At 50.7% G+C, this 13,865-nt stretch overlaps 1 protein-coding gene across 13 annotated transcripts in view; it reads right to left on the bottom strand.

The window, feature by feature from the left end:
* Positions 1–3,885: 3,885 nt before the first annotated feature.
* Positions 3,886–13,865, bottom strand: part of LOC138803464 (transcription factor HIVEP3-like) — a 405,830-nt gene continuing 395,850 nt past the window's right edge. For all 13 annotated transcript variants that reach the window (XM_069987525.1, XM_069987527.1, XM_069987528.1 and 10 more), the window contains 2 exons: positions 9,703–10,625; positions 3,886–8,546 (listed from right to left, as the gene is read on the bottom strand). In XM_069987525.1, the coding sequence (XP_069843626.1) occupies positions 7,749–8,546; positions 9,703–10,625 (1,721 nt within the window). In that variant the 3' untranslated portion in view covers positions 3,886–7,748. The remainder of the gene's footprint in view (positions 8,547–9,702; positions 10,626–13,865) is intronic.

Genomic DNA, 13,865 nt, shown 5'->3' with positions numbered 1-13,865 from the left:
TCGGCTAGGGACTGGGCTGCGGCAAGGCCTTGTATGGCTCTGCCAGGGTAACTCGGCGGCGGCACCCATTGGCTGGGCTGGCACTCCCAGCCAGAGCTGCCTGGGCCCCAAACCACGGGTAACTAGAGCTGCCGGGAGCTGGCGGATTAGCATGCCCGCCTGCCCGCCCGCCTGCCCGCCACCAGGGCTGCTCTTTTCCTTTCCTAAAAAGGCAGAGCTGGGCAAGAGAGTTGGGCAGCAGCACTTGGTCCTGGGGTACAGGTGTGGTGGGTGGGAGTGGTGCAGGTGCCTCCATGGAGGGTTTGGAAATCCTAGCTTTGGTCCTTGAGCCAAGCTCTTCCTGGCTGTGGACATCAATTTTCTCTTAGGAAAAGGGGAGGGTTGGCAATGGGGTCTCCCTGAATTAGATGAAGCCAGGATGGGCTTGGGGAATATGTAAGCTGGGGTCTTCTGGTCCAAACCCAAGTTCTGAGGTTGCTCAGTAGTGAAGAGCTAGCCACTTCCCAATGGTGGTAACTCCGCCACTCACTCCAATGACCTCAGGGAACAGGGCTAATTCTCTGCGCCCAGACTTTTCATGTAAAAGGTGATGAGGTGTTATGTCCCCATCTCCCACAGTCTCCCAAGAAATATCCGTGCTGATCCTTCTCAGGCTTTTGACCCTCTGCTCTGTCCTTCCTTTGTTCTGTCCACTCATTCTGACCTCCAACTGGATGACCTTTCTCAGGCTATGCTAGCTGCAGTGACATGTCCCCATAACTCCCCAGGTTCTGTGGCCAGAGAGGACATAGGCTTAGAAGTAAGGGAAAAAACCCTTCCCAATCCTGTGGAACTAGTGTGGCCCTAGGTGGGGGCTCAGAAGAGCTTGACCAATGCCCTACTAGATACTGGGATAGGCTGGTGGCCCTGCCACTTGGACGGTGGGATTTTGGGCTGCTCCTTTGTAAAATAGGAATACACATCATTTCTGGTCTTCTTCTGAAGGGAAAGGGTTTTGCAACCTCTTAAGAATCTCTGCAGACAGAGGCTTGGTGGCCAAGTGACATGCAGGTGACTGCTAACTGGGTGTTAGGCCAGTCACAGGGTATTAAGTCACAGTCACAGCCAGGAAGGGCAGGTGGCTGATCTGACAGAATTCACATGTCCTCTCCATGTTCTTCAGTCCTGGAAAATGCGGTCAGGCCTGAGACATAGGGACCCAATGTGGCTTGCTGGAGAGAGTCCCATCTGGACTGTGGATGGTAGAAGCTGTGCGATTTGAGACCCAGAATATGCTGGAATTAGGGTGAGGCTGGAGGGTGAGGGAGGATCTCGGCTCTTTGGAAGGTTGCTGTGGAACCAGCCTCAGGTTGTAGTCCTCTTGCTTTCACTGTCTGGAGCTGTATTCTCTAAACAATAGGGACAATACATACCTTGCTTAGTTGTAGAAAGGAATACAAAATTTGGATTCAGGGTCCAGGTACATCCTGTGTTCTTCTACTCTGGGCCTGTGTAACTTCACTGACCTTCTGGCCTGGTTTGAGATTCGGGCTTTCCCTGGGACATGCTTTATTTTGTGACTCAGCATCGTCTATACCCCATGATTCTAAGACTGGCCGCCATCTTTGCAGCCTTCCTATGGCTTTCTCAGGACCATTTCTCAGGACCACTCCTGTAAAAATTTACTCCTTCTGAGGCTAACACCATCTATGCATCACTGACATCCGCTCATGTCCTGGCCCAATTCTGAGAAGTCCTAACCTTGTATGATTGTCATTTGGGCTGTTTCCAAACACTCCCATTCTCCTCCATTAACTTGCCCATGTGACTTTCTTGGGGTGGGGTGGGGGTGAAATGTGAATGGAAGGGATATTTGTTCTTGGTGCTGAGTTCTTCTCTCTGCTTCTCCCCTTCTCTCACGCCCCGCCCCCCCCCCCCCTCATAGGTACACAGAAATGGAGCCACTCTCACTCTAGGTATTCCACTTCTGGGATGAGAACATGAAAGAACGAAGTTCCCCTGACCTTCAGCTACCCAGTGTGTGGCTTGATTGTTCTGCAGTTCGCCCTGACTGATATGCCAGGTCTCTATCTCCCGCCATCATTGGAGATGACATTACCTGCCATCTGGATAACCTTCTCAGAGATTTGATGCTTTCTTCCTGACTTCTGTATCTCTATCTCTTGCTGTTCAGTCTTCCTTCACAACGGACTGAATCGTGTATGTGTATGTATGTGCGTGTGTGCATGTTTGTGTATGTATGCTGCTCTCAAGGTTTGAATTCAGGGCCTGGCACTGTCTCTTAGACTTTTTTTTGCTTAAGGCTGGTGCTCAACCACTTGAGATATGGCTCCACTTACAGCTTTTGGGAGTTAAGAGTCTCATAAACTTTCCTGCCTGGGCTGGCTTCTAACTTTGATTCTCAGATCTCAGCCTCCTGAGTAGGTAGGATTACAGGTGTGAGCCACAAGCACCTGGCTTGTCTTACTCTTGAGAGAGCTCACAGTCTGCATCCCTGTCCTGTAATCAAGACCTTCCTCCACCTCAACCACCCCATTTGCTTCCTTCTCAGCCCATAGATGCAGCAACCCCCAGCTTCATTCTCTTCATTTACAATATTATCCCTGCTATACCCACTGTCCCTCTGTGCCATGGGCTGGCAGAACCTCCCTCTGGGTGAATCTGACTGGACTGTCTGCCTCTCTGTTCTTGTGGTCTGGATGTTGACCACTGCTAGAGAAACTGTAGAGCAGATGGAGGCTGCAGCCCAAGTGCTAAGCAGGATGCCTGCCTCATCTCCTGGGGGTGGAAGGCATGCTATTGTTCCCCATCATGTCTTCTCTAGTCTCTTCATCGTTACCTGCATCTCTGGGAGCATCCTTGTCATCAGACATGCTGACTTTGTCTCCCCTACATCCCCCCAATTTACGGAGATTGACCTTGCCTCTTTGGCCATACCAACCTTAATACTCAGCCTCTGCTCTCCAGTCCTCTCTCCCCAAGACTCCACAGCCCTCTAGCAATTGCCCAGCAGCCCTTCCAGTGCCCTAGGCCTCTAATCCTCAGCTACCACCCTCCACCCACCATTTATCCAGAACTCAGAGATGGCCCTGCTAGGGGAGCCCAGAATGGTACTGGGCTAGCTTACCTTTAGATCCTTAGCACTGAACTTCTGGGATCCCCTTGTGATATCCTCCCTCCTGGGCCAGCATGAGGACCTGGAAGGTCCCTGAGACTCTGACTCCATGTGGACTAGAGTTTGGTTTTCTCCTGCCAAACCATTTACACTCCTGCAATAGGGTGACAGCCCATGACCTGCTGGGATTGGAGCTCTCAAAGGTGGATGGTGTCTCTTGCTCACTGCTGTAGTGAACCATGGTGCTTAGTAGTGGAGGCTGAAGCTGGGGACCAGTATTTTCTCTACCCCTGCAAACAGCATCCTGTGCAAAGATGGCAGTGACTGAAGGCTCTGTCAGCTTCCCTGTATGCACATCTCATTTAAACCTCATCATTCCCTTCCAGGTGAGGAAAAAGAGTGGTTAGGTGATCTGCTGAAGGGCACACAGGAACTCAGGTTTCATCCTACAGTTGGGTTCTGTGGTGACTCTCAAGTTTGTCCTATCATAATCTTCAGAATCTGTGTGTATGACTTTGTGACAGTTTCTAACAGCAGACCTAGCAACTGAATGCAGGCTGTGATTACATGGCAATAGAGTGCCAAGCTTCAGGAATTATTGTTGAGAATCCCTGTCTGTGTGACTATGGCCTTGTAACTTCCCCTCTCTGGGCCTGATCACACTGAAGTTAAAATGAACACTTGGAGTACCAAACTCCCCCCTCTCCCCAATCTGACCTTCTACAATCCCAAGAAAAACCACAAGCCAGGCAGACAAGACTCTGTTGGGACTTTCAAATTTATTCCAACGTGCTCTTTTTTTTTAAAAAATATCCTCAGGCTGAACACTCAGCCAGAGCTGTAATAAAGGCAATTATTATACTTGTAAAAAGCTCTCATTCACAGTACGGATGTAATTTACAACAAAGGTCACACACATCAATACTGAGCATTTTTTTTAAACCTTTTGTACATGAGACTCTGTGCTTTAGACCAGCATGGATTTTGTTGTTGTTGTTTTTTTCTTTTATCTTTTGCACTGATATACACCATACCAACATGGCAAGATGCAAGGGTAGGAACTGGAGTTTAAATAAAATTACAGGCAAAACTACCCATCCCAGTGCGGTGGCTGTACACACGTATCTACAGTACGGAGTTTGGAATGTATTGCCATTTAGGAACATAGAAACTTTCTACAGACAATTTCACATACAGAATACATACAACTTTTAGAAAAGAAAAAAAAGGCAAATATTTATCTTACAGAGAGCATGTATCTTACAAATTTCTTTTTACTTCCTTTTCTTTTTCCTTGAGCCCTAGATTTATAAAGTGATCCTAAGTGCTGGAGCAGGTTGTTAATGGAAACAGTGCCTTTGGCAACTTTCTCCTTTGGGTAACACAGATCTGTCTCCAAGGAGGGAGGGCAGCTCAGCCAAGACTTTCACTTTAAAAAAAAAAAGATTTGTCTGGCTGGGTGCTTGTGGTTCACACCTGTAATCCCAGTTACTCAGGAGGCTGAGATCTGAGTATCGTGGTTCAAAGCCAGCCAGGGCAGAAAAGTCTATGAGACTCTTATCTCCTATCAACCACCAAGAAGCCAGAAGTGGAGCTGTGGCTCAAGTGGTAGAGTGCCAGCCTTGAGTGATAAAGCTAAGGGACAGTGTGCCCAAGCCCTGAATTCAAACCCCAGTATCATCCCACAAAGATTTGTCTGGAGCAAGCATTAGAAAGAACATCAACTCAGATAAATTGCTAAATTGCTTGTTCCAAGGAGCCAGGTAGGAATGGAGCAGTGCCGGGGGTGGGGGGGAGAGGGGGTTTGAGGGACCTGGAAACACATTTTTATTTCCTGAAATTTTCCAACTGAGGAAGGCAGAAACCTCTGAGCCTGGGAGACGGACTTCTGGCAGTTTGCTCTGTCAGGACCCCGGCAGGTCTTGTGTGTGGGAGCAGCGTGCAAGCTATGATGGGGTAAGGGGCTGACAACTGGAGTGACTGTGAAGCTGTCCAATACGACAGGAACCTCAAAGGCAGAGCTGGGGAGAAGGGGCTTGGGACCTTCAACAGAAGGCAGGATTTGGCTTGAGGCCTCTGCAAATTGCCAACTGCCAAATCTAAGGACCCAAGCTCCTCTGTGCCAAGGAATGGCTATTTATCCACTGAGCTGGGGTCTACACCCACACGTCAGCATGGATTCTATACTTCCACGGGGGTAGGGACCGTAGGATCAGGGTGATTGGGAACAGACTGGAGATCCAGAGGGCATGTGTGAAGTGAGCTGTTCCAAACTGGGAAGGTAGGCTGTGGCCTGGGGCCTTGTGTCATCAGATTGGGCAGAGAACTTTAGCAGAGGGGATCAGAGCTAGCCTGGTGTGCCATTGATTTGCTCCCTCTGGGTAGCTGGTTAGAGCAGCACTCTCTGGTACTCCTGTCCCTGTCATGGAGAAACAGGTCTCGCCAATAGCTATGCCATGTTACAAGGATAGCAAGGAAGGGGATCTTGGTGGGTGGAGGGCAAAGTCCAGAGGGGTGACATCCAAGAGAGCTAGGAAGGTTGGAGTCCTATGGGACACCCTGAAGGTTCAGGGCTAGCACAGCAATCTGAGGCAGGAAGATCTTGCCTTGGAAGACTCCACCTGGGTGGAAGTGATGCTCTTTATCTAGCTCCACAGCCTCAGCTTTGAAATCTCCAATGTGCGGAGTCTGTGGATTAGGAATGAAAGTCACAAAGGAGCATCCTAGCCTCTGGCCTGGCTATGACTGGGACCGAGGCTCCTATCACTTCCTGCCAGGCCCAAAATGAGCTAGTCTGGTCTAGGCTGGGCTCCCTAGCTTCTCCCAGGTGGGCAGGAGACCTAAGATTGAATCAAGCATTAGGAGTGCCTGGCTAGCCTATCCACATCCCCCGCCCCCAGCACCTAGCACAGTGAACTCTGAGAGGCCTTGCCTAACTGAACATGCCCATACCTTAGCTGGGAGCAAGATAAGGAATGAACTAGGTAGTTTGTGGCCGGTGGACCAGGTTGGGGTACCCACTCCACGGGGCCTAAGCAGGGAAAGGCTCTAAACCAGCACAAGGTGCTCAAGGTATTTGAATCTTCCCTACGTGACAGCTTGGCTGAGGAGCTTCACCAGCTCAGAAGCCCTTGGCTGAGCCTTCCTTACATATGGTCTAGCTGAGGTCCAGGAGTAGCCAGAGAGGTCCCTGCTTTGGATCCAGCCTGGGTGACACATGACCATGAGTCCTGCACTTTCCCCCCTTATAGAAATCAAAGAGAATCATTTCTGAAAGGCGGTTGTAGGGGTGGTGGTAGTGGTGCTGGGGAACCCATCTCTCCTAGGTGGAAAAAGGAACCACAGACATTAGTACACAGCAGTGCCTGCTTTTACATTTAATTATATAGGCTAATATGCCAGAGGTGAAATCAACTTGAAATTTATGTTTCTGGTCATATTACTTTCCTTATAAAGCAAGGTTTTGATCCAGAATGCAGAGAAAAATTCAAATGACTTAGGATAGGCTACAAATCCTTTAGGTTAAGAATATCTGAAGAGGTTGGAGAAACAACCAAATATAATATTCTATGTTTAGATTTGTGATACATATCTATCTGTGCGTGCACACACACACACACACACACACACACACACACACACACACACACACACGCACGCAATGTAATCCAACCAGGAAAGAAGTAGTATGTCTCTTGTACTCCAGGGCCATGGTGAAGCAACACTCAAACCTCAGGCTCAGCCACTTCAGCCTTGTAGATAGCTTGAGCGTACGGAGTGGCCTGTGGACAGGGCCAGAAGAGAGAGGTGAGAGTCAGGTGTATGGGGACCAGGTCCTTTTGCCAGCCCAGAGGCAGGTGGAGAGTGGACAGGAGGGGCCAGGGTTAGGGTGGCTTGCTCACTTATCCTATGCGGGGATGGATTCACAACTCAGACTACCTAGGTATCTGAGAAATTTGGGCAAACCAGCAAGCAACTACCTTCCACGTGCTCCTATTATTTTTGTACTTGGAAATCCTAGCAAAAAAAAATGTTGGTACTTTTTCTTACAAAGAATAAAAGAAACAGAGAAGGTAATTTGGGGATGGGCATCTGTGTCCCTCTGACTGAGTTCATTGGCCCTTCTGCTAACCAGAGAGAAGTAGCCACTAGCTAGAGGGCAGCTCTAATGGCCATACATAGGAACTGGACATCTGTGTATAGGAATGCTTGCTTTTGCATTTAATTGTATACATTTGGAAAGTTTCCTTTATTTTTCTTCTCCCTAAGCAAACAGCTGCCTTTTGCCAGCCTTTACATGGGGTAATGGCTGAGTGCTGCTGGCTGCATTGGAGACTGCAAGGAAGCCACCACAGCCTTTCCCCAAGGGACAGATGCTTCACAACCTCAAAATCCTCATGGGTCTCTCTCTCTCTTTTAGATGTATGTGTGTGATTTTTTTCTTTTCAAGCAACAAAAGGTCTAGAAAAAGGCACAGGTAACTGCATACATGGAAGATATAACAGATGGAGGGCTGAGCAGAAGCCACATAGACGCATGGACAGATGGGAAGGGAGCCCATGGGAGCAAGGTGACTCGAGGAAGTTGGATGGAAAACGTCTGTTGCCAAGCACTGGAAGCGGTTGGAGAGAGGCTAAGTGCTCAGGGGGCCTCTGTCCTCTGGCGGGGGTGGAGGTACCCTGGGCCCCCCACTACCTGGGGGCTCAGGGGAATCTTGCCTGGTCCTGGGTTCCCCAGAGAGGTTTCTCCTCCGGGCTGTGAAGCGAGCAGAGGCATCTGCCAGGCAGCCCATGGAGCTGCTGCGGTCCAGTGGTGGAGAGGCAGAGTCTGCGGGGTTGGCCAATATGGGCAGTGACTCCAAGTGAGGACTCCAAGACTGGGCCACTTGGTGGCTCTGGGGTAGCTGTGGGGTACAGGGGCTGTGTATGGGCATGGGATCTGAGGGTGACTCAGCCCTACGGGGCTCCCAGTCAGGAGGTCTTCCAGGGCCTCTTCCCATCTTCTCCTTCTCCTTGGGGTCATCTCTGCTCTCCAGCTCCGAGGAGAGGGTGAACTTGGAAACCTTAGCCACAGGGGACACGGAGGCTGATGAGCTTCCGGTGGGGCTCCAGCGTCCTCGCTCCTGGGCCTCCCGGGCCCCTGTCAGGTCACTGCCACCTCCTGAGAAGCCACTGACCCAGGCTGTGGAGGGCCCTGGCAGCAGGGCAGGGTGGATCCCTGGGCGGGCCTGCACCATCTGGATCCCACCAATGGGAATCAAGGGGCACGGGGCTCGGGACAGGTGCTGGGAGTGCAGAGGCAGGTGGCTGAAGATGTTCTCTGTCCGAGCTGGGCTGTGGCTGTGGAAGTCATGGGGCACCAAGAAGGGTTGGGAGGAGAAAGGATGAGCAGGACCAGGTGAGCAGGATGCACTTGGAGACTCAGCCTTCTGCTAGGGTCAAAAAACAAAATTAAAAAGGAGAGTGTTACACACCAGCCAGGTGGAGAAGTGAGGTCTAGAGGCATCGAGGCTGGACTAGCCAGAGACCCCCTGAATGAAGCTGCTGGAGATGGGCCAGACATCTCACCTCTCTGTGCATGGTACTGCCTGATGCCCATCTTGGGCCATCTGATGACCATGAGCACACTTCAGTCCCATAGTCTTCAAGCCCCCAGCCAGAACATCTGCAGGAGGGGTTCTGGCCCTGGCCTGGCCCTTTATCTTTAATCTGCTGCCTCTCCTATTACTAAAACGGTCTGGACCCAACTTTCCCCTTGTACACCAGTTCCCTCCCATCCAAGGATCCTGACCTTCTTCCACCAAGAATGTGCATGGGATCCCATATCAACCATCAGGAAACATTCCTTGAAGCTGGGTGCCAGTGGCTCACCCTTGTAATCCTAGCTACTTGGAAGGCTAAAGCCCACTACTAAGAAGACAAAAATAGGTAGATTGTAGAACAGGGAGGTAAGCAAGACCTTATCAAAATTAACCAGTGTACAGAAGGGATGAAGGCATGGCTCAGTGGTCGAGCTCCTGCCAACAAGCAGGGTGGGGATGGAAAAGATGGGAACTGTTCAATAGTCCTGCCCACAGCCAACGCTGTCCTATTTGTTAAGGGGTAGAGCCCCAAACTCATGAACTAAAGAGACCATGCCTGTTGCTTCCGGGGGTGCAACAAAATGAAATCAGAGCCAGGTGCCAGCGGCTCCAGCTTGTAATCCTAGCTACCCAGGAAGCTGAGACTGGAGGATTGTGGTTCAAATCCAACACAGGCAGAAAAGTCTGTCGGACTTCATCTCTAATTAATCAGCAAAATGCCAGACTAGAGGTGTGGCTCAAGTAGTAGAGTACCAGATGAGCAAGCAAGCTGAGCAAATGTGAGGCTCTGAGTCTAAGCCTTGGTATTGACATTGAAAGAAAAAAAAAGTTGGCTTAAGGCACAGGGTGTGGAGCCTTGCACAGCAGAGTCCCAAGAAATGTTTGTTAGTCGATCAGTGACCACTGAGCTGGCAGAACCCCCCAGTTTCAGATGTGAAGCTCTTGTGAGAACCTGCAACCCTCTCCACACCCACTCCACCCTGGGAGGGACACGACAGCAACTCACCCACGTGGAGACGCAGGTCTCGGGGCTTCTGCCGAGAAGCTTGTGAGGTAGGAGTGCAGGCTGAAAGAGAGCCCGCGGAGCTGGCCCCAAGCCTGGGCCACGCCTGCTGGCTGAGGGGCTGCTCGGCACAGACAGAGCCCACTTCTCTGGCAGCGCTGACCATGGTGGTGACTCAGCCTGATCTGGAGACCATCTCCTGGTGGGTGAGTATCTGGGGGTGCCTGGGTCTATGGCACCCTCGAGTCTGGGGGGCAGATGTGCTCGAAGGAAGGGGGGGCGTAGAGTGGGAGAAGACAAATCCAGTCTTGGGGACCCACAAGGAGGAGGGCCCTTGTCCCTTCCTGGGCCCACTGGGGGCCCAGGCGTGCTTGTAACTGAAGTCTGCAGTTCTGGTGAACATCTCTGGGGAGACGAGTCGATTTTGGTGAGTGAGTGTTTGCGAGTGAGCGGTGGGTGGCTGCCTACTTCTTTGCTTGGGGACCACGACCTTGGAGGGGACACGGTCTTGGAGCTCAAAGCTGAGCCTGTATCTTTTTCCCCAGGGCCCAACGGGGCTAGTCCCAGCCGAGAAAGGCCTGGGATGCTCTGGCTGGATGTGGAACAACTGCTGGCTGTCAAGTTGTCAGCTTCTGAGACGGAGCTGTCTCTGGTGGCCTTGTTATCAGAGGTGGCATCGGAGGCCGGAGGGCCCTGAGCAGGTGGGGAATCTTCCTGCAGTGTGGCTGGAAGGCCCAGTGGGGGAGCCTCTGAGGATGGCCTGGATGACTCCTCCTCGCTCTCCTCCTCCTCCTCCTCCTCCTCGTCTTCATCCAGATCTGCATCTGAGTCCAAGTCTGAGTCCTCCAGGTCTGAAAACTGGTGCTCCTCCACAGCCTCGGAGCCCTCTCGCCCTTCTGAGTCCTGGAACATGTCGTCACTGGTTCCTGAGGGGAGAATGCAGGACATCCAAGGTCACAGTCCGCCCCTGCGGGGCCGCTCTGACCCCACACTGCCAGTTCCCTTGTCTGCCAATGAGGCAAAATGCCACAGAGATGGCAGATGACCAAGTGACACAAGAGACAGAACATGTTGTACATAATGGTGAGCAACGATTACCTTCTGTTGGGAATGTGTATGTTCAATTCTGAGGGTTTTAGGGCTATTAGTCCACACTGTACCCAAGGAATCCTGGGAAGTTGGTTATGTTTTTATCTTCACATAATAAATGAGCAAAACAGGTAAGACAAATAAACTAACTTGTCCGAGTAAATTACTCCTACAGCTGGGACCGAACCATAGTAAGTAAGGCACCCTTCTTAAGCCCAGGGCTGGTGTCCCGTGCCTTGTCATCTTAGCTACTCAGGAGGCTGAGCAGTTCAAAGTCAGCCTGGGCAGATAAATCTATGAGATTCCTATATTCAATTGATTAGCAAAAGCCAGAAGTGGAGTATGGATTAAATAGAAGAGTGCCAGCTTTGAGCAAAAAAGCCTCATGAGCATGAGGTTCTGAGTTCAAGCCCTTGAAAGACAGCTTTCTTGTTCTTACCAATATGTCAGTCCATGAGCCAGCTAGGACATCGTTCTGTGTCTCAGTCTCCCCTTTTATCAAATGAATGGGAGTCATCACTCATATAGCTATGAAGAGAGTCATAATTCATATGCTAGGAGGAGAAAAGGCAGGTCTGGCACATACTAAGGGCCCAAATAATGATAATTGCTATGTGTCTATTCAGGCTGACATCTATTGTTCTGGGACAGAGCACGCTGGCCAGTCTTGCAGACAGAACTGTGGTCAGTTTAAACACACGGTTGCCATGGTGACCAGGCTGCCACTGGCTGATACAACAGCATTTGGCAGGTGGCAGAGTCTAGCTTCTGTGGGTGGCATGGCAAAGCTGGCCTCAGGCTACAGGGCAGAGTGCCACCCTTGCACTCTTATCCTGAGGAGTCACTGCCTTTTAAAAGCCTGGGCTACTCCCAGCAAGGAGGGAACAGCTCTGAAATGCCAGCTTTCTCGTCTGGCATTTCATAAGGTGGCTTCCACCAGCTGGGTCACCTTTGCTAGTCTTCTTAGGTCATCTCTGAGATTGGTAGCATTTTGGATGTTGGAGAGTGCTCTGCTAATGTCTGGCCCACCTGGCAGGCTCTGAAGGGTTCAGCTACTACATCGTGAGATTGCTGGGATCCCATGTGTCATGCCCACAGACTGTGGGCTGGTGACAGGTGGGTAGAACCATCAGTCAGCCCCCTGGAGGGGACACAAAGCAGCACTGCAGGCACTACAGAAGAGCACCACTAGACCTAAGTATCTGGTGTACCCAAGCATCTCCATCACATCCAGCTGCCCTGGGCCCAGCATCAGTGCTTGCTTAGAATAATCACATGCAGCAGCAAGATGTCTAACATGGTCAAAAAAACTATGGGGTGGAGCAGGGGCTGGTGGGCAAAGGGGAAGGCTACAAGGCCCAGGGCAGGTTCTCGTAGCAGCTGGAGGCAGAAGTGCAAGGGGAAAAGTTTTGCAGTCTGGCCACAGGCATTTAATCTCTTGGGCTGGGACTTTGGCTGGAGTCTGTCTGTTGTAGCCCCAAGAAGTCATCGAACCCTGTCCTCACTCATGTAAGGTGAAACCCTGGAACAGAGAAAGATGGAGGACACAACCAAGATCGTCCAGCAAGCCCTCACCTAAGTCAGAGCTAAGCTTCACAACTCTTGTGTTATTACATGGATAGTTTAAAAATGATTCTTATCATTCTAGAAGCAGAAAATGGTCTGGATTTGAGTCCCTTCTCCTAGTGACAACTCCCTTTTGCTTTGTGCTCCACTTCTTCTCTGTAAATTGGGAGCAGGGGTAAGCCATGGCTATCATCATCTCCAGCCTTCCCTCCCCCAGCCCACAGGCAGGTAGCTATGGGTGGCACTGAGCTTCTTGCAGATAAGGGTTCGTAAGGAACAGTGGAACCAGCACCACCTGATACTCACCAGCCATTAAAATTCCTCTTTAATGATGAGAAAGCTGAGACCTAGAGGGAGTGGTCTGGACATCCAGTATATGAATGACACACCAAGGGTCTCCAGTCTAGGGCATGCTTCATCAGATCCTCCCACCTTCCTGCCCCCATTCCAAGATCCCTGCTGGGATCTAAGAGATTCCCCTGGCTTGTTGGCCACTTCTCATTCCTAATGCCCCACATGGAGCTTCCAGGCAGTTGCTGAGATCAAGGCCAATGCTCAACAAGAGAACTGGCTGCTACAAATTCAGGGACCTGGGACCAGGATGGGGAACCTCAGAAGGAAGCATGGATAGGTGCCATTTCTGGGATTTGCCACACGGTGGTACTGGTGTGCAACCTCATCTCTGCCTGGGTAGGATTGGTGAGGTGTACATGAAGGGGGATGTTTTTGGCTGTTCCCTCTGGGCCCCCTTATCTCCCCCTCCCCATCTCATACACCAGCTCTTGATGTCACAACTTGAGTCTTCCTCAGTGGGGAGTGTCAACATCATCCTTCTAGTCTTTTAGGCCATAAATCTCAGATCATCTTTGGCTTATTTCCCACTCATCCCTTCTCCTCTATGATGTGACAGCAGGGCCCGTGGTGCTGCCTCAGAATGTATCTAGAATCTGATCAGTTCTCACCTGCACCATGCCCACTTGGTCTGCATCCACACAGACATGTGCTTGGCCTGGCCTACTGTCTTCCTGCGCCCCCTGCAGGCTGTTCCCTGTGCATGGCCAGAGTCCTGACGTCAGAGGATGGCACCTGTGCTGCCTGCTTCATGTTTGTGGACAGAGAAGTATGCCCTTACCCTCAGGGTCCCAGCTCAGGTGTCACTTTCCTCCGCTTGAAATGCGGCAGGGTCTGTAAATGGCCTGATGTTCGTTTTTGACAAGTATGGCAACCCCTACATTATGGTTTGGGGAAGAGTCATTATATTCTATTCTAAAAAAGTGACTTAATGGGCATCATGGTTCATGCCTGTAATCCCAGAACTCAGCCTTTAACTCTTCTATTAGACTGAAAATGCATTCCTAATCATAAAAAAACAGAAATAGAATAATGTATGTACCATCCTACACTATACCAGTCCCCCACCCCACATTTTTTTTTGTCACATTCTAAGTCCTGAGTCTGATTTGAGAATTGTGGTCAAAAGTTTGTCACTACACTTGATGCTGGGGAGGGCA

This window comes from Dipodomys merriami, unplaced genomic scaffold (assembly GCF_024711535.1).
Source record: "Dipodomys merriami isolate MVZ:Mamm:240054 unplaced genomic scaffold, mDipMer1.0.p SCAF_34, whole genome shotgun sequence".
NCBI classification, from domain to species: Eukaryota; Metazoa; Chordata; class Mammalia; order Rodentia; family Heteromyidae; genus Dipodomys; species Dipodomys merriami.
Note: the sequence above shows the minus strand (reverse complement) of the source record. Positions and strands in the feature narration are given on the sequence as shown.